Source organism: Chinchilla lanigera, unplaced genomic scaffold (genome assembly GCF_000276665.1).
Source record: "Chinchilla lanigera isolate Chin_1 unplaced genomic scaffold, ChiLan1.0 scaffold00002, whole genome shotgun sequence".
Classification (NCBI taxonomy): Eukaryota; Metazoa; Chordata; class Mammalia; order Rodentia; family Chinchillidae; genus Chinchilla; species Chinchilla lanigera.
Window position 1 is genome coordinate 49,244,050 of NW_004955403.1, and position 24,129 is coordinate 49,268,178.

Here is a 24,129-nt window from a genome sequence, read left to right on the forward strand (position 1 = left end):
CGGCCTCCGCGGATTGGCGCGCGGCGGGCGTGCGCGCGCGGGCGGCCCCGAAGCCCCTCCGTCTCGAGGTTGCGCCCCCTCCCCCTCGTCCGAACGACCACCCGTCCATTGTCCCCGCGTTGCAGATGAAGCCTCTGGGGCCGCTGCCAGCCCGGATCCCCGCCGCCCAGGCCCAAAGAAAGGGCGCGAAAGGCGCGCACCCGGCTCGGGCGCACGCACCGACCGCCGCCCCCAGCCGCACACTGCAGCCCGTCGCGCCCGCCACCGCGCCCCGCCCCGCCGGCCTCATTTGCATATCCCACGATGGTGGCCAATCAGTGCGCAGCTCTCTCGAAGCGGATGGCTTTTGCCTGGGAGGAAAGGGAGTGGCTGGCGGCGCATGCGCCGCGGTGGCCGACTTGAACCGAGGCTTTTATTGCTGTAGTTTATTTCCACCCCCTTCCCTCCTGTTCTCTCTCCCTCTGTCTCTTTCCTTTTTTTTTTCCGCCCTAGCCGGGGCTGTGTTTGGAGGAGAGGAAGAAAGAGAGACAGAGGATTGCATTTATCCTTTACATTCCTGAAATCTTCTGCTAGCAAGACCAGCCAGGCGGTTGTACCTTTTTCAATCCAGCCAGAAAACCAAAACCAAAACAAAACAAAACAAAAAATCCCAGCCAAGACTCCTTCCCGGCAATTTTGGTTTTTTTTTTTTTGCCTTAAAGCTGTCCTCTTGAAATTAATTTTCTCCCTGGAGAGAGATGTCTTATCAGGGGAAGAAAAATATTCCACGCATTACGGTGAGTTTGTACTTGGGGAATCTGCGTTCGGCTGAGTCTTTTGTAGCACAGAACATCTATGGAATTTTTAGGGGGGAGGGAGTGAGACCAACTTTTTTTTTCTGTTGCAAACGCAGGCGACGGTGGTGATGATGGTGGAAGGGGCGCAATCATAAAGAATTATAAGGCGTGTAATTTGCAAGTCATTAAAATAGCGCGGGTGCGCGGAGTGGCCTTGGGGAGCGCACCAGATCCGCTGCACCCTTTATTGTCGCGCGCGATGCTGCAGTGCCGGCCTGCGGGGCGCGGGCAAATGGAGGCCACATTGCACACGCAGGGCCGGGAGGCGAGCCGGGCTGCGGCGGCGGCGATGGGGAGCTGGGGAGGGCTCCTCCGCGCGCCTTCCGCCCCCGCCGTCGGGGGCTTTCTGGAGCCTTTCCCGACTCCTCGGGAGACGTAGCGGGTGCAGCCCGCGGGCGTGGTGACAGCGCGGACGCCGAGCAGGGCAGGATGCACCGGGATGCTGTGCCCGGGGGAAGGGAGCGGAGGCGCGGGGATGTGCAGAGGGGGAGGGCCGGGGCTTTTTTGTTGACCGAGAACAGGTTTTTGGTGCCCCCTCTGGGTGTTCTCGCCCTTTGGTTTGGGGCTGAGCCCTGGGAGGGAGCTGGGCTTTCGGGCGTCTTTTTTGCCCCTTCCGCCACCCGGGAGGCGTCCGCCTTGGCGCATACAAAGCGGCTGGGCGGTGGGCGCCGGGGACAGCCCGGCTCGGGAGCTGAGGACGCAGCAGATGGCTCGGCCGGCCCCCGGCAGACAATGATCGCAGCGGCCCGAGGTGTCGCTGCCGTTCTGGGGCCTGGCATTGTTAGTGTCTACACCACGGGGAGACGGCCGTGCCTTGAATTCGCGATGCCTCAGAGCAGGGCACCGGTTGTGCCTCCCCATCCTCTCTCCATGTTTTCCTGGAAAAACCGCGCAGGTCCTATTCTGCCCGTCCCTTAATGAGATTCCAGGGAGGGAGGAACGGCGGGGAATTCATTGTTATATAACGCTGTGCAGTCGCCACTGGCCAGCTGATTCCAGGGTGGAACCCAGGGCCGACACAGACGCGAAAGAGCCTCCCAAGCAGTCAAGATGTGTTTAGGGCTGGGTTTGAGGGCGCGCTCCTCAGGGCTGTGCGTTTGGCCCGGGTCCTCTCTGCGCACGGGGACACACCCATCCGCAGGAGAGATGTGGGGACGAATGCACCAGGGAGGGGCGTGTGCTTGGATTTTCTGGGATGAGCAGGGTTGTTCTACAGCAAGGGTGGGTGCTGTTTTTTTCTGAAAGGCATAGACTCCAGATCCCAAAGGGCTGGGCACGGGGGACCCAGCATTCTGTGCTCCCTGCGCTGAAGAAAGGAGCCTGGGGAGGGAGTGGGGGTGGGGAGCAGATTTCCGGCAAGCGAAGATAATTTGCTGTCTCCCTCAGTGCACCAGGTCAGTTTCATTTTGACAGGATGGAAAGGAGAGAAAAAAAAAAATTAGGCAAACAGTCAACAAGATCGGGTTTTAAAATAGCGCCCCACAGAAATATGTTTGCATTATCCTAGGACCTATACATGATTTCCCTCCCTCCCCCGCCATGGCCAGCCTCTTACATAAGAAACCTTCTAGAAGGCACTGGAGTGAGCTGGACTGTGAGGTTTGGCTTTCTCCAGGACATGATGCTGCCTGGGGGATTCCGCCGCAGAAGAGGCTAAGGCGCAGGTGTTATGGGGGGTGGGGTGGGGTGGGCGCTTTCCCTGATCTCCCATATTATTGAAGCTTCAGATCTGAGGGGGTGGTGGCATCATTGTAGGCTTACTCTTTCTCAGCTACAGCTCCCCTGTGGTAATGAGAATCCTGTGCCTTCCACCTCCTAGGTTTGTTCTGAGCCTGCTATGGCGTGATGCACCCTGCAGGATTCGGTAAAGGTCCTCACATTTACCGCACACAGGTGCAGCAATTGTAGACCACTTCCATTTGACTTTCCAATGTCAACATCAACATGAATATAGTGTACAAAATTAAAATAACCTGTTTCTTTAATCTATCGGAGAAACAAGAAAGAATTTCCTAAACCTCGCTGTGTATATTTGTGTGTAAATGCATGTCTTCCCTTGCTCTCTGGTAGGTTATATATTTTAAAGGTTTCTACAGTTTTCTGTTAAACATAAATAGTGCTTGCTGACAGTATTGTTACTGAATTTTGGGGTTACCAGTGTCAAGATGAACGACGTCCTTTGAAATGTGTTGCATATTTAAAGGGCAGTGTATGGCTCGGCCTCTAAAGCATAAATCCAGTTTGAAATAGGACAGGTGGATATTTTGAACACACAGTGTTCACGTTCCATTTCATCAAGGATACTGTCTCCGGGATAGCTACGGGTCATTATGCAGCATTTCTGTTTCATTCTTGGCCCTAAAATGCAGATTGTTTTTTTTTTGTTTTTCAATTTTTGTTTTGCACAAATATCGGTTAAGACCATCAATCTATAGTGGTGTTAGATTTTAAATTTATCATCTTATCTACTTCCTGATAAAACTTTACCTTTCTCTTAACTGGTTAGTTAAAAATGCTGTGTTTCTTTCTAGTCCTCTTCCACCCCGATACACTTGCTATGACTTACCCCAAAGATAATACACAATAAACACAGGGGCAGATATAATATAAAGGGACAATGGCAAATATAAAGGGACATACGGCATTGGAGCCTCATTATGGTGGAACTAAGTGTGTTTGTATAGTAGATCCCATGACAACAGGCTTTTGGTCAATTTTTCCGCACATGAATCTTGCCAAGCTGTGACTTTCCTACATGTGTGTGTGTGTTTTTAATGAAGTTTAGCCAAAAGTCATTTAAAAAAGTATTGTCTTCTTTATCTGAAGTGTTTTTACTGCTCTTCAGTGAGCCGTTCCCCCTTATTTTGCTTTCAGATCTAAGGTCTGACAGAAAGAGGTGGTTCACGGGTTTAGGATGACGAATAGGTTGCTGCATCCAGGTTCACTTGTATTACTGAACCTTCCCCAAATTGGCTCACTGGGACTGTCACTTTAGAATAGTACAAACGTGCCCTCAGCTAAGTTTTCTTAGTACCGCGTTTCTCACAGATCAGGTATGCCTTGTAACCTTCCTGCCTTTTTGTTTCAGAGTGATCGCCTTCTGATCAAAGGTGGTAAAATCGTTAATGATGACCAGTCGTTTTATGCAGACATATACATGGAGGATGGGCTGATCAAGTAAGTGTGACTCATTATTACGTACAGATCTGACTCCCAGTGTTCCCGAACCTTAGACACTTTCCTGCCTCAAAGAGGGACCAGTTGAGATGCTGTTTTAAGCCCATTTTGATTGGTAGCAATGAATGAATTCGAGAATTCAGATTTAGGGTCTTCGCAGTCCCAATCCGTGCATACGCATTGCATTTTGTATTATGTAATTTACTATTTTTAACAGAGGTGACACAATATCTTCTTGTTGCCAGCTCAAAGACTTGGATTGTGATACGTTGAATATGCTAAAGGTTTCTCTAGAATGTGATTGTTTGGGGTGGATTGCCCAATCAGAGGATGCGAACACATAGCCTCTTCTATCAAGGCAGCTCCTCTGCTTTCTTAATCAGAAGGGGCCTGATTCAGTCCAAGTAGGAGGAACCACAGACATCTACCAAGTTAATTGCCAAGTAACACAGACAAATTACTGCCTAATCCCGGGGGAATTTTAGGTTTCATTCTTTAAGTGGCAACCAGCACAAATAAGGCTGCCCCTGTGTTTATTGTGTATTGTGTTACGGAGGAGGAACAACAAGGCTGTTATGAGTTTGGGTAAGTTTGGAGCCTGGGGGATGAAAGGAGCTAAGTGCATACCAGTGTCCCCGTGCTCTTCTCACTGGGACAGCTCGAAGGCTCTGGAGAAACAGCACATCTGCTTAAGGCAAACACTGCTGCCAGTGACATCTTTTAAATAAGCAGCATTCATCAAGTGCTAGCAGCGGACCGGCTGGGAGGAGTGGAAAACTGGAGGGGCTGAGGCTATTGCCTGGAAGCTCACACCCTGATTTATGAGCCTAAAATAGGTTTTAACATTTCCACATTGAATGAGTTCTCCGCGTGTGTTTGCTGGTAACGGTCTCAGCTCGGGACTCTCCCATGCCTTGACCTTCTTATTCCATTCCCCCCCCAATCTCGAGATAGCCCGATCCAATCTGCCCTGAGGGGGGCGCGGGCTTGCGTTGTCTTCAGTCAGCACTCGTGTGCCTTAGAACTTTCATCAGTTCCTTGCTGATTAACTTCCTTTTTGAAGAACTGGTGTAAAGATGTAGTAAAAATACTTGTAAAAGCTTAGAAATGAATCATGTCCCCCAGCGTGATGAATATTTATTTTTCTGCTCTTATTGTCCCTATTGCTGGACACCTGCTTCCACGTTTTCAAATTGTTGCAGTTATCATGTTCACTTTTCCCCCCATCTTGTTTTGTTCTACTTCCGCTTTCACCTCCACCCTTTCTACTGCTCTCTTGAGTGGAAAGAATATGGTGAAATTGAATGTGCAGAAAGTGCAGCCAGATCTGCAGCAAATTGATGCTGGGTAATGAGCTGAATGGTGTGTGTTAGAGGAAGGTTGAGTGACATTTTATCTAACTATTCTCGGGTCTGGGTGTCATCCGTTGGATGGGGCCTCTGGTGCCCTTTGTAAATTTTGCTCTGTGCTCCCTCTTATTTGAGGATGAGGAGTGGGGGATGCGTCTATGAGGAGTTATAATAATTGCAGAAGTCTGTGGCAATAGTGGAGGGTAGGTCAGTGAGGATAACTGTCAGGTCCTGTTTGACTCCACACCTCAATGACTGCCCTTCTCACCAACTCTGTTTGCTTAGGCAAATAGGAGAAAACCTCATTGTGCCGGGAGGGGTGAAGACCATCGAGGCCCACTCCAGAATGGTGATCCCGGGAGGAATTGATGTCCACACTCGGTTCCAGATGCCCGACCAGGGAATGACATCAGCTGATGACTTCTTCCAGGGGACCAAGGCGGCTCTGGCTGGGGGTACCACCATGATCAGTAAGACGCTTTTCAGCATCCTCATTGTGCTGCTAAGGAATCGTGGCATGTGAAAATGAATCTGCAGTTGTTGATGCTTTATTCCAAAGGTTGATGCCTTAGCAGAGGCTTGACTTATTAAATAAGGGTCTGGATGGGTTACTAATTTGTCTAATCTCCTTACTCTTATTTCCTGTCAAACTCTGAGTTCTGCAGTCATAGAGAATCTTGCTAGGATAAGAAGAATGGCTTCTTGTTTTTTTCTGCTTCGGGTCTTTTGTCTTCCTTGACTCCCAAATGTGACTTAATTGTAAAAACACAGCGTTGGAGTCATCTTCAAAACCATTAGTTTTGATAGTTTGCTCCTAAATATTTGATTTTGATTTTTTAAAGTGTGATGCCTGGGATTGGGATATAGCTCAGCAGTAGAGTGCTTGCCTAGCATGCACAAAGCCCTGAGTTCAATCCCCGGTAGCAGAAGAATCCTAAGTATGCTTCTCAGAAGTAACATGGGGTGTAGCAAATGAAATGCTGAACCTCGACCCTCCAATCCAATGACAGGAATGCTTTTCAGCCGGTATGGGATGTAAACTTGTGCAGCTGTGCTTAGAGAAGGACCCACTGGTATTTGTTCTTTAGATATGAAAACTGATGGTTCCCGTAGCTGGATGCTCTTCATAGATTGCTTCATGTGATGCTTTCGGTGCAGTCACATCTAAAGGGCGTCCTCCGGACATAGTGTCTGTGTTAAGAGCAATAAGGGTGCTTACTGTAAGTGCTCAGCTTCCAGAGTGCCTTCTTGTAAAGGTCATTCTGGATTTGAGGGGGTGGGCATGCTGTGCAGTGGTCCACCAGATGCGTGTTTTAGAAAATAGATTTTATCCAAGAGTGAAAGTCAGCGTACCATCTGTCATATGGGAAAAGCTAACAGTTGGGTTCAGAAGAGGGTCAGACAGAGTTGAAAGATCTTGGCTGCTTCTGCCTTTAAGAAGCCTGTCCTCCTGGATATCTTCCGGCAATGGTCACTTTACCTCGGGCTTGAGGGCCCCAGGGCCCATCTGGAAGCATCTTTCTTGTCTTATCGGAGGTGGAGGAACATTGCCTGCCATCCCCCTGCAGTCTTTCTCTTGCATATTGAATCTCGCATTTACTCCTTGTCCTGGTCTTCAGCGTCTGACACAGGACAGCTTCCTCTCTGTGGTTTCAGCTTCCACCTACAAGTTGAGCTCCCTTACTTGTGTCTTGGTGTAGGCCTTGGTTCTAGCCTTGTGGGTGCTCGTCTCAGAGGGCCCTGCATGCACACCCTCGACTGGGGCTATGGCACGCACCTGCTCCGTTGGTGGTGCCTCAAGAGTGGGCATTTGCCCCCTGCTTCTGGGTGGGATATGGTATCCTAAGCTTGGAGAAGCAAGATCACGTGTTAAACTAGAAGGCCTCACTTTTGAGTTCAGATGGACACTGGCACTCGTCACAGGGTAAATAAGCCGTAAGTGGTATTTCCTGAGTGAGGGTGGGGGATGATGTCTGTTTTTGGAGGAATTCCCCAGTGGGAGCCCTTGGGGAAGAAACCACTTGCAGTGTGACCTTGGGCAAGTCACCTCACTTCTGTGGGCCGTAGCGGCTCACCCGCGTCAGGAATTCTTACCCAGCTACTCACTGGTGATGTACCAAGTGCAGAGAGAGATTCGCCCGTTAGTCTAGTGCTGGCAGTTACCGAAGGGCCCCTGTCCCTTGGGAGGCCCCATGCATCGGTTTTCTCCTCCCTGGGGTTCCTGCTTGCGCCTCTTCACTCTTCACACTCGACCCGAGCTTCAGCCCATTGCTCAGCTTCTTCCGGTGCATTCGATGGGCCCCTCTGCAGAGAGAGGAGCGTCCAGTGACCTCTGCGCTGGCCCAGGGAGCCCGGAACAGGAGCAGATGGCCCTGCAGGCAGAGCCTCGGAAAAGCGAGTGAGAGTCCCGCTGGCTGTCCTGCCTGCTCAGGCAGAGCGCGATGGCATTTGATGTGGCTCTGTGATGCAATCGCCAGGCTGAAGAGGAGGGGATTAAATGAGCATGCAAGGAATGGAAGCAAGCAGAGCTGGCGTGTGTGCTCAGCATCGTCGGGCCTCACGGTAAATGTCAGTAACTTCTTTTGCAAGTAACCAACCTTTCCTGGGGGCAGGAAGGAGATGGGTGAGGAAAATCAGGACTTTTTCTCTTTTCTGCATGAGTGCAGTACCTTCCGCATTGCTTCAACTGAGTGAGTGGCTGGGGCCTTGCAAGGGGGAAGAATTTAATGCAACTTCCATATGACCTGCCTGTGATGAGACTAGGATTTTTTCTTTTTTAATGCATATTGAAGCCAGGGAGAAATGCTTGGGATGTTTTGAACAGAGTCAAGTTCAGACCTAATGTGCTGCTGACGAAATAAGGCCTTGAAGTAAATTGGTGGGAAGGCCACGTGACCTCTTCCTTCTCATCTTTCTGGCTCTCCAAGCCGTGTCACCTGCGCTGGCAGATGGGTCCGCAACTGTGCCCTTGTTGGCTGTGTGTTTCCCAGGGCGCCGGGCCATGGGCTCTGTTTCTCTCTGATGTGGCACTGCCTGTGGAGCAAAATGCAGTTGAAAAAAGATGACATGTCAGCAGCAGAAAATGGTATGGCCACCGGACAGAGCTATCCCCGAATGCTGCACAATGGGGCATTGTGAGGGACCCGGTGCAGGGCCGGGGACATGCTTTGCCCTTTCCGTGTGGGGATGGGTGAGCAGAGACTCCAGATGAAGCCTGCAGGCGCCATCCAGGCTGGCCTAGGGGTCATGGAGGTGGCGGGGTGGTGTCTGGGGAAAAGATTATGGGCTTTAGGGTCGCAGAGCCCCCAGGAAGAAGGGGAGCAGGGACTTCCCTTTTTCCAAGGGGAGGACTACAGTCAGAAGTAAGGGCAGTCCTTGCTGATACTTACCCTGTGTGCCTGGGAAGGCGACGGTCATGGTACACACCTGCACCCCCAACCTCAGCACCTGTGGCCCTGCTGTGTTCATCCCAGGTCCTCCACTGCAGAGGGGTAGGACTGTCATCAAGCCGGACTGAGGCTGCACTGGCGCGGTCCCTGGCCGGTAGGAACCATGCAGACGTGGTGGTCACTGTCACTCCATCTCGTGTGGAGGGCCTCCTTTTTCTATGACATTCTGGTGTTGTCCGTTCCCCACTGAGCCAGTGGAAGGAGGCCCCAGCTGCTCATGGCCTCACCTGGGCGTTTGCTGAGACCATGGGTCCTCCAGGCACGTGCAGCATCCTGGTATCACCGGGGAGGTGTCACAAATCTTCAGAGGATGGTGCTGGGGGACCTGTGAATCTGGTTTAACCTGGTGCTTAATAAGGCCTTGAAGTAAATTGGTGGGGAAAAAAAAAAAAAAACTTTCATGAAGCCGTTGTGGGCATTAGTGAGTACAGGAAGTTTGTGAATAGACTCACTTTTGCTTTCTTTCTCCTTTTGTTTCTCTTTGGTGTCTCAAGCAGGCACCTTGCCAGTTCTTTTAAGATGTAGCTGCGGGGACATCTGTATCTGGTCCTGGAATGAGATGGTGTTTAGCTCAAGTGTAGAGCAATTTTGAATAGCCACGATGAGCTAGGTCTGTGATAAGATGAAGAGTATGAAAAAGAATGAATTCTGCACTCATTCCAGTGGGAGTGGGTCCTGGGACCTCCCCTCTCCCACCAGGGTCCCAAAATTTGAGGATGTTCAAGTCTCATGGTAGATTCCTGTCCTCTCGTATATTTGGAATAATCCCTACACACTTGCCATCCCAATACAATGTAATGTGTGGTGTGCTGCCTTAGTGAGTGTAGTAGTGACAGGACAAAAGCCTGTGTATGTTTAGTGAGGAAACAAGCTTTTATAAAATATTTTAGATCCATGGTTAGCTATACCTGTGGGTATAGAGGGCCAACTGGATAGCTCTTAGGAGACCCCAGGTACCAGGAGCCACTGCCCTGAATGTCATTTCTGCCGTCCTGAGCTCCAGGCTTTCCCCAGAGATGTAGAGCCTGTGCACAGCACACCTGGGTGGCTCCCCGTAGCAGGGGCAGGGATTGATCTTCAGAATCGGTGCTTGCTCCCAGATTCTAGATTTATTCCTTCTCAGGGTGCAGCTCCCTGGTTGTGCCTCAGGTATATTCATCCTGCCAGGAGGCGTGATCAAAATTATGGCAAATGTTTAAATAAAAATTTAAAAAATTGCTTACATTGAAAGACACCTTGCCACCAATTCCCTTAAAAATATTCCTTTGTCTTTGAACATACTCATTGCATCATTTTTGCCCCTTTCTAAAACCCATCTGGAAGTTGTCCTTTGAGAGTATCTTTTCATGGTTGCCTCAATATCCTGAATTGATTCAAAATGTTTACGGCAGTTTCTGCCAAGTGAAAACACCATGGTGTGTCTTCACCTCCCTTATGACCGGATCTGGCACCATGCATCTTGTGGCCCTTCCCCAAAGTCAAAAGGACCACGAAAGGTGAACATTTTGAAGCCATTTAAGATGCGGAGGCAACTGCAACAGTGCAACTCAAGACACTCATGAAAGAAGACTTCCAGAGCTGCTTCAGAAAGCTTAAGAATGATGGGATAAGTGTGCTTGAAGGGAGGAGGGAAGCTTTCTGCGAGGGATTAGCAGGAGTGTGTCTTCTACTGCAATAAATTTAAGAATTTTTTTTTAGATTTGCCATATATTTTGATCATACCTGTGTGCCCAGGCAGACTCCCTCTCCTCCGCCGTGCCTCGGCGTCTCCAGTGCCCAGTCTGGAGAGCACTGCTGGTGTGGTGCTGGCTCAGACCTCGGAGCCACTCGGCCCCACTTTTCTGTGCCTCTCCCAGTGGCTTTTGTCTCTGTGTTGCCCCTCGAGCCTGTTTCTTTGCGCCCTCCAGCTCTGCCCTTGGCTGGCTCCCCCGCCGGAATCCGGCTGCACCCCTGGGTAAGCTTCGCCTCTGTTCCCAGCAGTTTGTCCAGGCAGCTGCACCCACATCATCTCCTTCCTCTAAACCCTTCAGCGGCTCCCTCTTGCTCAGAGAATGCAGCCCAAGTGTGAGAGCTCTGCACAACTCGCCCCAGGCCTGCAGCGTCAGCCTTGCCCCACGTTGTCACCTCAGCCAGTGGGGCACACAGGTCTCTCCTCTCCTGTGCGGGCCCAAGGTGGTTCAGCACACGTGGTTCCCAGCCCCCTTCTCTGCACTTCGGCAAACGCTAGCCTTTTATCCCACAGCCCCTGTGCCACGCAGCCTCACACTGCGGCTCCGTCCACCTCTCTGTTTTATTTTTGTGTGCCCCACTTGCCTCACTCCCTGAGTAGTATCTCACTGCTACTGAGGCGCTCCTTCAGTACCTGAGGTGATGACTGACTGACTGAATGAATGAATGGGTGAGCACTGTAGGAGACGTGGTGTCCTGCCCACCTCAGTGATGGCGGAGGACTCGGCTCTTTCTTTGAGCTTCTCTGTGGAGGAAGAGCCTTGGAGAAATGCACAGAGGCCCCCTGAGGGGACGCGGCTGAGGAGTCTACAGTGTCTATGTGTTCAGGCATGGCTTGTCAGTTTTCAGCCCCTGTGGCATCTGGGGTCATTGCTGTCATGGCAGGCACGCATGTGTGAACACACACGCTGCCCTGTGAATGTGTCTGTAACTGATACTTTGATTATTCCCTTCACAGCCTTCTTTTGACTAGGGTTAGAGAGTGTTTACAAAAACACCCGGCCACATCAGACTGAAGTTTCCAAGTCTGGGACTGAAGTCGTGGCCACAGAATCTGCCTGTGGTCTGGCGATTGTGAAGCCACGTTAAGCGCCAGGCTGTCCGTGCGGGCTTTCTCTCTGCTCCTCCTCTGGTCTCCTGTGCCCATGAGGTCACGTGTTTCGCCTAAGGACACAGCGCTTCCGGTAGCTCCCATGTCATTGTGTGAATCTCGGCCCCCAGTGGCTGGGCCGGAAGATTCTGCCCGCTTGGGCTGATCCCCAGGCACCCGGTGCTGTGCAGAATGGTGGGATGGAGTAGAGAGGAGGCCTCCTGAGACAGAGCAGCTCTTCCTGGAGGGCCAGCATGCGCACCGTGCAAAGCGCTTTCTCACGAAGGGGGTTGCTGTGTTGGGCCTGACTCTCCAGCCAGGTGGGCCATGGGGGTGAGGTCCAGTGCAGGCCGCAACCTCCTGTCTCACGGACATTGTGCCACTTACCATGAGCTGGTGGGCGCCCTGCCTAGGTGCAGGGGTGGCTTCATGTCGTGAGACATCTGTGTCCTTCTGACCCTGGTTCCCTGTGCTCGCGGCACTCCTGCCTGCCCTAACCCTGTCCTCTGTCATGTGCCGCTGACACAGCCCCTCTACCTGGCAGACAGGACTGACGCAGACCGGGCTGCTCTCGTTGCCTAGTGGGTGAGCTGCGTCCCTTCCCTCCGTTTCCCAGCTCTCGGCAGCCCCGCTGGCCCTGCAGAGTCCTCGGGCCTGCGGGAGGAGAGTGTGGATACCACCCCGTCCCTGCCCTCTCCTCCAGGGCTGACCTTCCCTGCACCGTCCCAGCCAGTGTCTGCGCTGAGTTGTCAAGGACACCGAGTTTAGTAAGCAGGGGCAGACCCGCTTAGTCACTTAGGAAAGTTGCTCCCCGCCCTGAGTTTTCTGTGGTTTTGTTTAATATCTGTTCAAGACAGGAGCTAGGACCGAGATGGGTTTTGGTTCCCCTGCGTAGGCCTGGGCTGCTTTGATTTGATTTTCAGACACGAGAAGCTTGCCACCCTGCATTTCGTTGATCGATTTATTTTGTGGCGCTGCGGAGGGAACCCAGAGCCTCACAGGCTAGGCCGGTGCTCTCCCATGAAGGTGCACCTCCCACCCTTTGCCCTTCTTTACCAGGACACGGCGGTTAAGGGAAAATGGACTGTCTCAGGGTGTCATTGGCCTTGGCTCTGGCTGCAGATCGCTCCAGTAAGGACCTTTTGCCCATTTTCCCACTTTTTCTTCTTGGAACAGACATTTCTGTTCCTTAAGAAATGATCACTTATTTATTGCCAGCTGTGGCGGCGCATGCCTGTAATCCCACCACTTTGAGAGACTGAGGCAGGAAGATTGCAAATTTGAGTTTTGCTTGGGCAACTTAATGAGACCTTTTCTCAAAATCAAAATAAGTAAGTAAATAAATAAATGGGGGCCGGGAGTGTAGCTCAGTGCATAGTCCTTGGGGTTCAATCCCCAGTGCCAAGGGGTGGGGGAGGGAGAGAGAGAGACAGAGAGAGAGAGAAAGGAGTCACTTATTTATTTCACTGGCTTTGAGAGCCCTCTGTCTGACTTGGGGCTCTTGTTGGGTGAAGCCGTTTACCCAAATTCCTTGCTTCTAGCCAGCCCTAACTGCCATGGTTAATGATAAAGGGGAATTACAGTGAGTAGAAGGTAGAGTTCTTTCTGGTTAACCCATTTGGAAGGCAGCTCTCTTTGAATGTGACTAACTGTTCCCCTAATGATAGAGAGGGTGTAGCAGGGGCTCCTCTCCAGGGAAGAGAATTTTATAAGGCATTTGGGCAGTCATTAAAAACCATGACTGCATGGCAGAATCCCCTGGGTGTTTTAACAAAATGCAGACACCAGGACTCTGACCCACTGTCCTGGCTGAGCCTGGCGTTGGTCATTCTGAGAGCTACCGGGCGAGAGCTAGTGTTGAGAACCCTGGTCTAAGAGCTTGTTGCCACAGCTGGACCTCCGGTGAACCTGAATAAGCACAAGCTGAGGGTCACCAAGGCTAGAGGTGCCCCTGCTCCTCTTCTATGCTCCATCCTGTCCTGAAGGCATGGGGCTTACCCTGCTGGGACCTGGGGTGGGATGGGTTTGGTAGCCAAGCGTCCTTTAGAAATTTACGAAGCAGGGTGGGGTTGAGCATCTGTCTAATCTATCAATTATCTATCGCCTGTCATTCATCTAATCATCTGTCTAACCTGGATCTGTCCGGCCTAGTGATCACTGGTTCATCTCTCCTGTGTCAAGAATGTAATTGACTACACAACAGTCTCATTCCGGATGGGTTATGAGAGAGAGAACGATCAAGGCTTGTTCTGTTTCCAGGCCATGTGAAGGAGTGTGTATTACGAACACAGAACGAAACACAACTGCAAAAAATTTAAAAAATCACTTACCAAATGGAACCTCCTCTTTTCATTGCTGTCCTGGAATGCTTTGCCTGGCTCATTCCCTGTGGGCACTGCACTGGTTAGGTCGTGGAGTAACTGGGACTGGAACAGGGCCTGTGGCGGGTGGGAGGCAGCGTAGAGCTGGAGCGTGGACCACTGTCCCCAGTCCCACGGGCCACCTGCTGTGCTAGTTCCTGGAGAAAACCCTGCTGTCTTTAGGTTGAATCAGTAGTGTTTATGACCTAATCTCCCTCTAATGATAGGGCAGGACTGGAATCCTTCCTTGTGGGGAGCTTGTGAGGAAGAAATCAAAAGATTCTGGTAATAACATAGAATCATGGACTCTTGGGGCAATGTTCAGATCTGTCCCAGCCCTACTCTGTGGCTGGGGGGATTCACTGGACCCAAGCTGCAGAGAATGAGATTCACACAGCAGGAGGAGAGCCCTGAGGATCAGACTTAAGTTTATGTGCCCCATCTGTGCTTTCTGTTTGAACCGGATCATTGTGTTATATTTTTAGATGATGATCTCCATATCTATTAGAAGAGAGACAAAAGATTTTTATTTGCCAGGGTTATATACAGAGTAAGTGAGTTTTTTTTTGTGCCACACTGTTTAAAACTGAGCATTGTGACGCCTTTGGTAGGCGTGTGATGGGTCTGTTTCATCTGTTTAATCTACTCATCCTGTCTATCTAATCTCTACTGTTTTAGTTTGTTTGGGGTTTCAGTAAAAATTACTGCACACAGCCTGGCTTATAAGCGATAGAAGTTTATTGCTCATCGTCCTGGTTGTGGGGAAGTCCAAGGTCAAGGAATGAACAGATTTGGTGTGTGGTGAAAACCCACTTTCTGGTTCACAGAGAGCCATCTTCTTACTGTGTCCTCCCACGGCGTGTGGGGTGAGGGGGTCACCCACTAATCCCATTCCAGGGGCTCCACCTTCAGGACCTAATCACCTCCTGAGACACCCACATCCTGATACCCTCATCTTGGAGGCTAGGATTTCAACATAAGGATTTTTAGGAGACACAAACATTCACTCTACTGTCTAATCTAGTGTACATTCATCTGTATATTACACCTACATAATCTATATATTAAGTCTATCTGAATGCCAGGTGTCGCTATTTCTATTACCTGTCACCTCTAAACACTCCCGTCTAATCAGTCAATTATCTATCGCCTGTCATTCATCTAATCATCTGTCTAACCTGGATCTGTCCGGCCTAGTGATTACTGGTTCATCTCTCCTGTGCCAACGATGTAGTTGACTACACAACTGCCTCATTCCGGATGGGTTATGAGAGAGAGAACGATCAAGGCTTGTTCTGTTTCCAGGCCATGTGAAGGAGTATGTATTATGAACACAGAACGAAAAACAACTGCAAAAAAAAAAAAAAGTCACTTTCCACCTCCCTGTCTTCAAATGATCTCTGGATAATTTGGGGCCTAAGTTTCCTTGACAACGCATCTGGTCTGGCAGATGTCAGGCAGTGCCACCAGGAAACAGCTCATCAAGGGAATAACTCCCTAGATTTGAATTCTCGGCCCATTAGGGAATTCGCTTGAGGCCAGTCGTGCTGCGTGGTGTCTGGGTCCTTGTGGGGGTTGCGTGATGGTTTCCATCTCCCGCCCGGCATCCTGTCCACAGCCAGGGTCACTCCTCAGGCAGCCTTGGTGACAGCTTCCTCCCCGGTGGGTGTTCCGGGCAAGGAAGCACTTAGTCATCCAGAGCCTGACGCTCGGGGAGTGGGCTAGGAGAGGCTTGCAGGATGCTGGGGACACCACGAGCTGGGGCTTCCTGTCGCATGGCATCACGAAGGGGACCGCGTGGACCTCTCTGAGATCAAAGTGCCGGTCCCTGCTGTAGTCCTGGCCGGGTCTAGCAGAGGCACACACGCCTTTTCTGTTGACAGGCACATTGCAGGCTTCTTTCCTTTGGCTGGGAAGTTATTGTTGTTTATTTTTTCTGTACCTTAGCTCACCAGCAACACAAAAATCAGGCTCTGCATACTGAAGTGGGAGGCTGCATCCCGCGGGGAGAGGTTCGCTGTGACAGTGGTCTGTCAAGTGTCCCTGCTCTCCCAGCAGAAGCCTGGCACGATGACCTAGATTTCCCCTGCATCCCACAGGGGCATTTGGAGAGCAATCAAGAGGAGTAATAGATGCCAGCCATGTGTCAGCTGAACTTAATCCCTCCTCTGGGCGGCCTGGGGCACCTTTCCATGCTGGGCCAGATTCAGCCGATTTCCATCGTACAGGTCACTTCTAGCATCTCTTTGTCCGTGCCTGGGTCTCCTTTTTCCTTGTTTCTTGGGGTCACTTTGGAGGTTCATGAGCCCAGCTCTCCCCATGTTTGGCTGGGAAGCACCCCGGACACTTAGCATTTCTGTATTTGTTTGTTTTTGAGAAGGGACTGAGACAGAAAGGGAAATCAGAGAAATCAGTGTCTCAGGGTTGGAACTGCTGTTCTGTTTGGTGGAGATAATCCAAGGATTCTTTCAGGAAACATGAGGTGTAGTGGAAGGAATTTGAGGCCTTGCTTTCTTGGGGACACGTCTTCGAGGAGCTGGGGATTCGGGTCTCAGTGCTGTTGCTTATTAGCTCAGGCAGGTTGGCCCATGTTGGTCTTCATTTTCTCTGTTGTCAGGAGCTTTCCTTGCCTAGTTTGGTCACAGTGAGGGCTGGGGTGGCGCCGGTGACGAGCTCAGACAGATTACGTACGTAGTGGGTAGTGGGCAGGCCTGTCAGGCCATCTTCCCTCTGACAGTCAAAGCTCTTCTGATGCTGCCTGGCACCCGAGATGTTGAAGTTTGTTTTGGGATATTTAAAGGTTGTGATATTTGTTTTGTGACGATTGACTTCCTCAACTCTCTTGTTTGTCATCCCTCTCTTCTCTCATTCTTCTGTCCTTGACAAGTAATCCAAATGTTCATTATGGCCCTGAAATGCCATTTTTAGGGGGGTGAGGGATTGTTGTTGTTGATGTTCGGAGAGACATCTTCACTACCAGCTCAATTTCTTTGCTTGCTTTGTGCATTCAGCTCTGTCTATTGGGGAGCTCTTGTCTTGACCCACTTTCTGTTCTTATAACTGAGTTCCACAGGCTGGGAAACTTATTAAGAATGAGGTGTATTTGGCTCACAGTTCCCAGAGCATGGTGCTGGCCTCTGGTGAGGACCTGCTTGCTGCATTGGAAGATGGCACAGGGCGTCACACGGCAAGGCAGAATGGGTGTGCCAGCTCAGGTCTTTCTTTCTTTCTTTCTTTCTTTCTTTCTTTCTTTCTTTCTTTCTTTCTTTCTTTCTTTCTTTCTTTCTTTCTTTCTTTCTTTCTTTCTTTCTTTCTTTCTTTTCTTTCTTTCTTTCCTTTCTTTCTTTCTTTCCTTTCTTTCTCCCCCCCTCTCTCTTTCTCTCCTTTTTTCTTTCTTCTCTTTCTCTCTTTCTGTCCTCTTTTTCTTCCTTTCTTTCTGCCGTACTGGGGATTGAACCTATGACCTTTTTGCATTAAGCTGCTTCCCCAGCCTTTTTCATTTTTTGTTTTGGAGTGGGGTCTTGCCAAGTTGCCCAGGCTGGGCTCAAATTTATGATCCTCCCCTCTCAGCCTACCAGAGTGCTGGGATTACAGGGGGACACCACCATACCTGCGCTTCTTCTTATAAAGCCGCTTAGTACCTTATCTAATTTAAATTGCCTCCAAAGCCACACCTCCAGGTACAGTTGACATATGAATTTGGAGATTAAGTTTCATACTGTGTTTCAACTCTGGAGGACCATTCAAGTCGTAGGCGTTCTGTGGAAACAGTTTCCGTCTTTGGAAGAGGAGGGTTCACCTTGCTGAGTTAATGCTTTAGATTCAGGAAGGTAGGTGCTGGTGGAGGCCAGCCACTGTGCACCGTGTTGATGAGCGCCTTCCCTTCTGGTGCTGGGGAAGTGTCCTGCCCAAGGGAGATTGGGGCATTTGGTGCAGGAGGGAGTACGCTTGCCCGAGAAGAGCTGAGGATGCTGTATTCGCCCCTCTGGGTGCTGAGATGTATTCACTGTAGGCACAGCCCTTTAATCCAGGTGGCCTGGGGTGCTGACCTGTGGAAAAGCAGCAGCATCTCTTCCTGGGGATAGAAAGTCTGCAGGCAGCTCTGCTTTCTGGGACCCTTGGCCCCTGTGACGGCATTTGGGCTTCCTCTGGGTCTGGTGCCGAGAGGTCAGGTGACCGGGTCTCCTGACACAGCCCCTGCGTCCAAGTTCTCCTCACCTCCGGTGACGATGGCTGTGCCAGGAAATGTCCGTTCTTTCTTGGCTGTGTTCCCCACTTCAGGTACTAGCTTGGCGCTTTCTTCTCTTGATTCTTTTTCTCTTTAGGGGAATTTGCAAGAAACGGCTTGTTCCTGTTTCTCCCTAGGAATTTCCTAAGGGGTTTTCAAAAAGATACTAAGAGCCTTGTCAGAGCCTTCCCTCCTCTTCCCCTCCACACTTCTCCTTTCCTTCTGTGTAGGCGTCTATGAACTATATGATGCTTTTAACATATAGTTCCCCCCAAAACTTAAGATAGAATTTATATTATGAATTCACTTTGTAAAATGCAATTTGAGCAGGGTTTTTTTTGTATATTTATAGAATTGTGCAGCCATTGCCATGATCTCATTAGAGCGTTCTCACCACCCTGCTGTGGTGTGACTGGGTCCCCAGTTGAAGGTGGGACGTTGAGGAGTCCGGAGTGACTTACTGCTTGACCTCAGAAAGGGCTGATGATTCAGGAGTGGGTTTCTGTGAGGGAAAAGTCCAGCCTCCTCTCCTGCCCACGCCTACTCTTTCCCTGCAGCTTTCCACCATCACGTGACACAGCAGGAAGGCCTGGCCACACTCGGTCCCTTGACCTTGAACTTCCCTGCTCCAGAACTGTAGGAATTTATCATTGATCAGTCAGTCTCGTACATGCCCTGCTACAGCGGCACAAAGCAGACGAGGCACATCCCCTCCTCCCAGAACAAAACCATGGCATCTAGTAGCTACTTCTCATTTCTTCCTTCCCCTCCACCCCACCCCTGACAGCAACGAGCCTGTTTTCTGTCTGTATAAATTTGCTTACTCTGGACATTTCATACACATAGAATCATAAGAAATGGACTTTTGTACCTGGCTTCTTTCCTTTAGCATGTTATTTTCAAGGTTCACCAGTGTTGTAGTACATCCCAACATTTCATTCTTTTTTAGGGCTGAATTATACAACATTGTATAGATAGCACTGTATTTTGTCTATCCATTCATCTGTCAGCTGCATTTCTGTTGATTCCGCTCTGGGGCTGTTGTGAATGAAGAGCGTACACTGTGGATGGTTCTTTGTGGAGACAGTTCTCCTTTCTCTTGGGTGTGTGCCTGGGAGAGGAATTGCTGGTAGTCACATATTTCTGGGATGGGCTTGGTTTTTGAGCATGTTTTCCTAATCCTGCCTTGGGACGTCTATGGGGACACATACAAGGATGTTCACTGAATGCTTTTGGGGGTTTTTTTTGAGAGAGGGTCTCACTCTGCAGTTCAGATTGGCCTTGAACTCACTTTATAGCCCAAACTGGCCTCAAACTTGTGGCAATCCTCCTGTCTCAGCCTCCTGAGTGCTGGGATTACAGGCGTGCACCACCAAGCCTGGCCTCAGAATACTTTGAATCAGGGACACCCCAGAAAAGCAGGACTTTCAGTGCTTCTACCTGAGAGTCCCTCCAGCCTTCTTTCTAGGGTTCACTCTTGTGGCTGGCCACCACTGCTAGTCAGATTTGCTGTCATCTTACTACACGGCCCAGAGGGAGAGCTGTTTCGCTTGCCTGGCCCCACATAACACAGAACAGTCACAAAAGGCAGCAAAGCCAGGTCCTCCACAGAACCTGTTTAGAGCCTCAGCTCTGCACCCATTACATACTAATCCCACCACCGCTCCCCAGCCTCAGGCTGCCGCCACCCTGCTTTCTGGTTCTGTGAATTGCGCTGCTGTAGGGACTCCTTATGAGCGGCCACGTGCAGTATTTGACCTTTTGGGCCTGGCTTATTTCACTCAGCACTGTGTTCGCAGGGTTCGCCGATGTCTGGCTCCTTTTAGCAAGTATGAAGTAGGCTGCTAGGGCTGCGGGTGTGCAAGCACTGCTTCACAGACCTGTTTTCCCTGTTCTTGCGTCTGTGCCTGGCAGTGGAATCACTGCATCATATGGCAGTGCTGAGCCACAGCTCTCTGATTTGCAGTCTGATTTTAGGGCCACCATGCAGCCTGAACTGGGTAGAATACACAGTACGAGGTATGCAGCAGATGCCCGCACACGGCCAGCCCACTCTGGAAGATTCACTCCTTAAAATGGAAGCACTTTGAGCTGTGTGAAGGTCCCATCAGGGGCAGTATGGTTCTTCTAAGGGGAAGCCCTTCTTGGGGGCCGCGTCTCCGTGCTGCTCCTGGGATGCCCATGGTCCCCCCTCGGAGTGGGCCCAGAATCCCCCACGTGGTCTTTAGCTGTGCCCAGCCCTTGTCTCCATCCTGGTCACCTGCCTCTGCCCTTCCGATCCCCCTGTCCTCTGTGCCCTTCATCTCCCAGGTTGCCGCTTCTTCCTGAGCTCTTCTTTCAAGTCTTCCCTTGGTGTGGGCCCGGGTGACCTGCAGCTTCAGCATTGTGAGAGATCAGATTCAGGCCCCGAGGAAGTGTCCAAGGCCACCTCTCCCTGGCAGCGTGTTGGTGACTCCTGTTTTGAGGGAGTGGGGGTTGTTTTTGGCAATTGGGTAGAGACTGGATGAGGAGTCAACAGGGCAGGTTTGCGTAGCGAGGTGTCCTTGGGTCCTGGAGGGTCACCCGGAGGCAGTGCAGTCCCATGAATACTCAGTGAGGTCTAGTGGCCAAGTTCCCACCTGGGTGGTCCTGGAGGGCTTCCTGGAAGAGGAGTAGCAGATGCAACTGGGAGAAGAGGAGATGAAGGGATGTACGAGAGGACCTCCCTCCCTGACCCAACAAGCAGAGCTGGGAAGTCAGCACTGGCTCCTGGGATAGTTCCCGAGAGAGCCGCCCATGACTCCTGAGTGGCTTCCTGTCTCACCATGTGATCTCTCTCCCCACTGGGCTCCTGCCATGGTACCATCTGCTCTTTCTTTCAAGAAGCTGAACCCCTGGGGCTGCCCAATCTTACACTTTCAGGCTCCAGAGCTGTGAGCTAAATAAATAAACCCCTGTTCTCTATGAAGTTATCCAGCTACAGGTATTTTGTTATAGTAACCAAAATAGACTAATTCAGAAATTATTCGTGTCATTTAGTCTGCTTTGGTATCGAATATCTTAGTGTTTCTCAAAGGCATGATGTTCTGCTGTTGGAAATACGTAGAAACACCACTGTCTTCTATTTGTTTTAAGTCTGTTTGCACCAAGTCCCAGGGGCGTGGGCCTCGGGTACGAGCACTGGGCTGGTTCAGCAAACACTTAAGAGAAAGGGACAGACAGACATTGTTATCGCTGATCTTTGCCATTGTTCTGGAAGCCTTAGTGTCAAAAGACAAGGAAAGAAGAAGTAGAAATATTGGAAAGGAAGAGCAGCATTATTGCTATTTTACCTTAGTCAAAGGAATTGACTGAAAAAAATATTTGTGCTGAGTTTATTAAGATGGCAGTTTAAAAAATGGGTACTAAAATGGATAATTTTCCTGTGTGTCACACATAACTGATGGGAAAATATAATTTAAAGATCTCATTTGCAGTAGCAATGTGAAATGTAAAATTCATAAAGATTACAAGAATACGTTCTTACAGGTGAGATCCTTGAAGCAAATCACTTAAGAGAGAAGACTTGAAGCAAATCCAAAGGGATGCTGTGACCGGGCGTGGTGGTGCATGCCTGTAATCCTAGCACTCGAGAGGCTGAGGCAGGAGGATCATTGTGAGTTCAAGACCAGCCTGGGCTACAAAGTGAGGTCAAGGCCAGCCTGAACTGCATAGCGAGACCCTATCTCAAAAAAAAAAAAGGGATGTTGTGTTAATGGGTGGAAAGACTTCATACTGTAAAGAAACAAGTTCTTCGGAGATTAATCTATGAATTCAAAACCTCAGAAGGCGGTGCTCTTTTTGGTTCTGTTTTTACATATTTAACTGGATGATTCTGATGTCCAGGTGGAAGATTAAACAGGGGAAAAGAGCCAAGGATGTATTTTAAAAGGTCACAGTGAAGAAGGGTTACGAGACAGAACTGGCTAAATATGAAAATAAGCTGTAGAGCTATGATGAAAGTAGTGAGAGAGTTGTTCTAGAAGAGACATCTTCATCCAGTGATAAAACAGAAAATTCCCAAGTGGAGACTGTCTGAATTTAGGGTATGAAAACAGTAGCAATTCATACCCATAGCGAAATGATAAAATAATCACAAAATTATGCTGGCTTTATTCACTGTCTGAAAAACAAAGAAGAGTAAGCTTACTTCATATAGCGGAATACATCCCAGGTCGATTAAAGCATGAAAGGCAAAGAACAAGTGAGAAGGGATGAGAAGAAATACAGACTTAAGACACACAGCTTAGATCTTGCCAAGGCGGGAATCCATAGAGATGGAGATGTTAAGTATACAGAAATGTGAAGCATCATTACAGTAAAATGGTGAAAAGAGAAAGGAGTAGGAAATTAGGGTCACAGCATGTGATGCATTGAAGTATAAAATCTCAACACAGCACCAAAAAGGTGAGCGCTTTAATAGGAAAAGCAAAAAGTACAGACACGGTCTTCATGGAAAAAGGTAATGCTACCATTAAGCTTAAAATTATTATGAACTGAATGAGTAATAAATGAAATATAGATGAAAGTGGTCAGGAGCTGTTTTTATCTCCTGAACTTTTAAATCTTAAAGGGTGTCAAGAAAGCTAGAAAAAAATGAAGCAGTATGTTTGGGACTTTGCTTCTGTTATATATATAATTTCTGTCATAAATTATGCTTGAGGCGGATAAATCACTGATACCTGTCACTTCTGGGGCAAAGAGAAAAGGAGTTAAATGAAAAGCTGGGCTGGCAGGGTGGGGGTGGCTGGCTTGTGGAGAAGTGGGCCCCCTGCTGATAGGTGCAGACACTGGGGTGGCCTTGTGGGGGCTGTAAGAGAGTATCTAACAAAAGCTTTCAAAATTAATCACCAGAGGTGGATACAGCGGTGCACACCATAATCCCAGCTACTTGTGAGGCTGAGACAGGAGGATCACGCGTTTAAGCTCAGCCTGGGCAACTTAGTGAGTCCGTGTTTCAAAAATAAAAAAAAGAGCTTTATGAAAATATAATTTGCATACCATTCCACTATTACCATTATTTTGTAAAAAAATATATTTATTTATAAGTGGGTAGGAAAAGAGGTGTGTAGAGACTCATGCACGTATTGATGACATATTAATCTTTGGAGGATGGGGTGAAGATTTTGTTTTTCTCCACCCTTTCCAGCATTCCAGCTTTTCAGCACTGTGATGCTTTTGCATTTCCAGGACTTTCCTAGGAAGCATAGGTCCGCTCAGCTGCGCTTTGCATCTCACCCCTGTTACCCTGGGAGGGAGAGAGCAGCATATTGCGAGCGAGCGAGGCTTTGTGTTTACATAGGGCGGGGTTTGTGTCACCTGGTGCTGGTGTCCACAGGTTGTGAAGAGCAATTACAGCCTCCCGGAGCAGCAGGTCCCTTATCAGGCTCCAGGCCCGGTGTCCAGATACACTGCCTTTTGTTCAGAGGACTGCTAATAAGCTGGGGACAAGAAAGACCATTGAGTCCTCGGCGAGGGAAGCACACGCTGGCACAGTGGCCGCGGCTCCGACTCTGGGTGTCACGCTCTCTATTTTGCTGTGTTCTTGAATTGAGTCCAGGTTCCTAGGAGGAAAACACCCATCACATTCTGTTGGCTCTAAGTTGAGCCCAGTCAACACATGACATCACCAGGCCTTCCTTCCCTTCGGGCCTCGTGTGGAGCGGGTGCAGGAGGGATTGTGCAACCCTGGAGCGAACAGATCCGTGGTCAGACTCCTCTTGCTTTTGTCTCTGATTCTAGCTGCACTCCGGATGGCTGATCCGTTCCCCTCTTTTTTGATTATGGTACTGAGGACTGAACCCAGGGACACTGTACCACTGGGCTATATCCCCAGGCCTTTTTATTTTTTATTTTGAGACAGGACTCGAACTTGTGATCCTTCTGCCTCAGCC

The 24,129-nt window shown here is 49.7% G+C and overlaps 1 protein-coding gene across 2 annotated transcripts in view; it reads left to right on the forward strand.

Moving 5' to 3' along the window:
• The window catches only part of Dpysl2 (dihydropyrimidinase-like 2), a 118,658-nt gene that overhangs the window by 55,791 nt on the left and 38,738 nt on the right, over nt 1-24,129 (forward strand). The window contains exons 1-3 of one of the 2 annotated variants that reach the window (XM_005373729.1): nt 374-776; nt 3,925-4,013; nt 5,648-5,832. In XM_005373729.1, the coding sequence (XP_005373786.1) occupies nt 738-776; nt 3,925-4,013; nt 5,648-5,832 (313 nt within the window). In that variant the 5' untranslated portion in view covers nt 374-737. Of the gene's footprint in view, nt 1-373; nt 777-3,924; nt 4,014-5,647; nt 5,833-24,129 lie in introns of those variants that run through there. The other variant, XM_005373727.2, reaches the window with a different exon arrangement.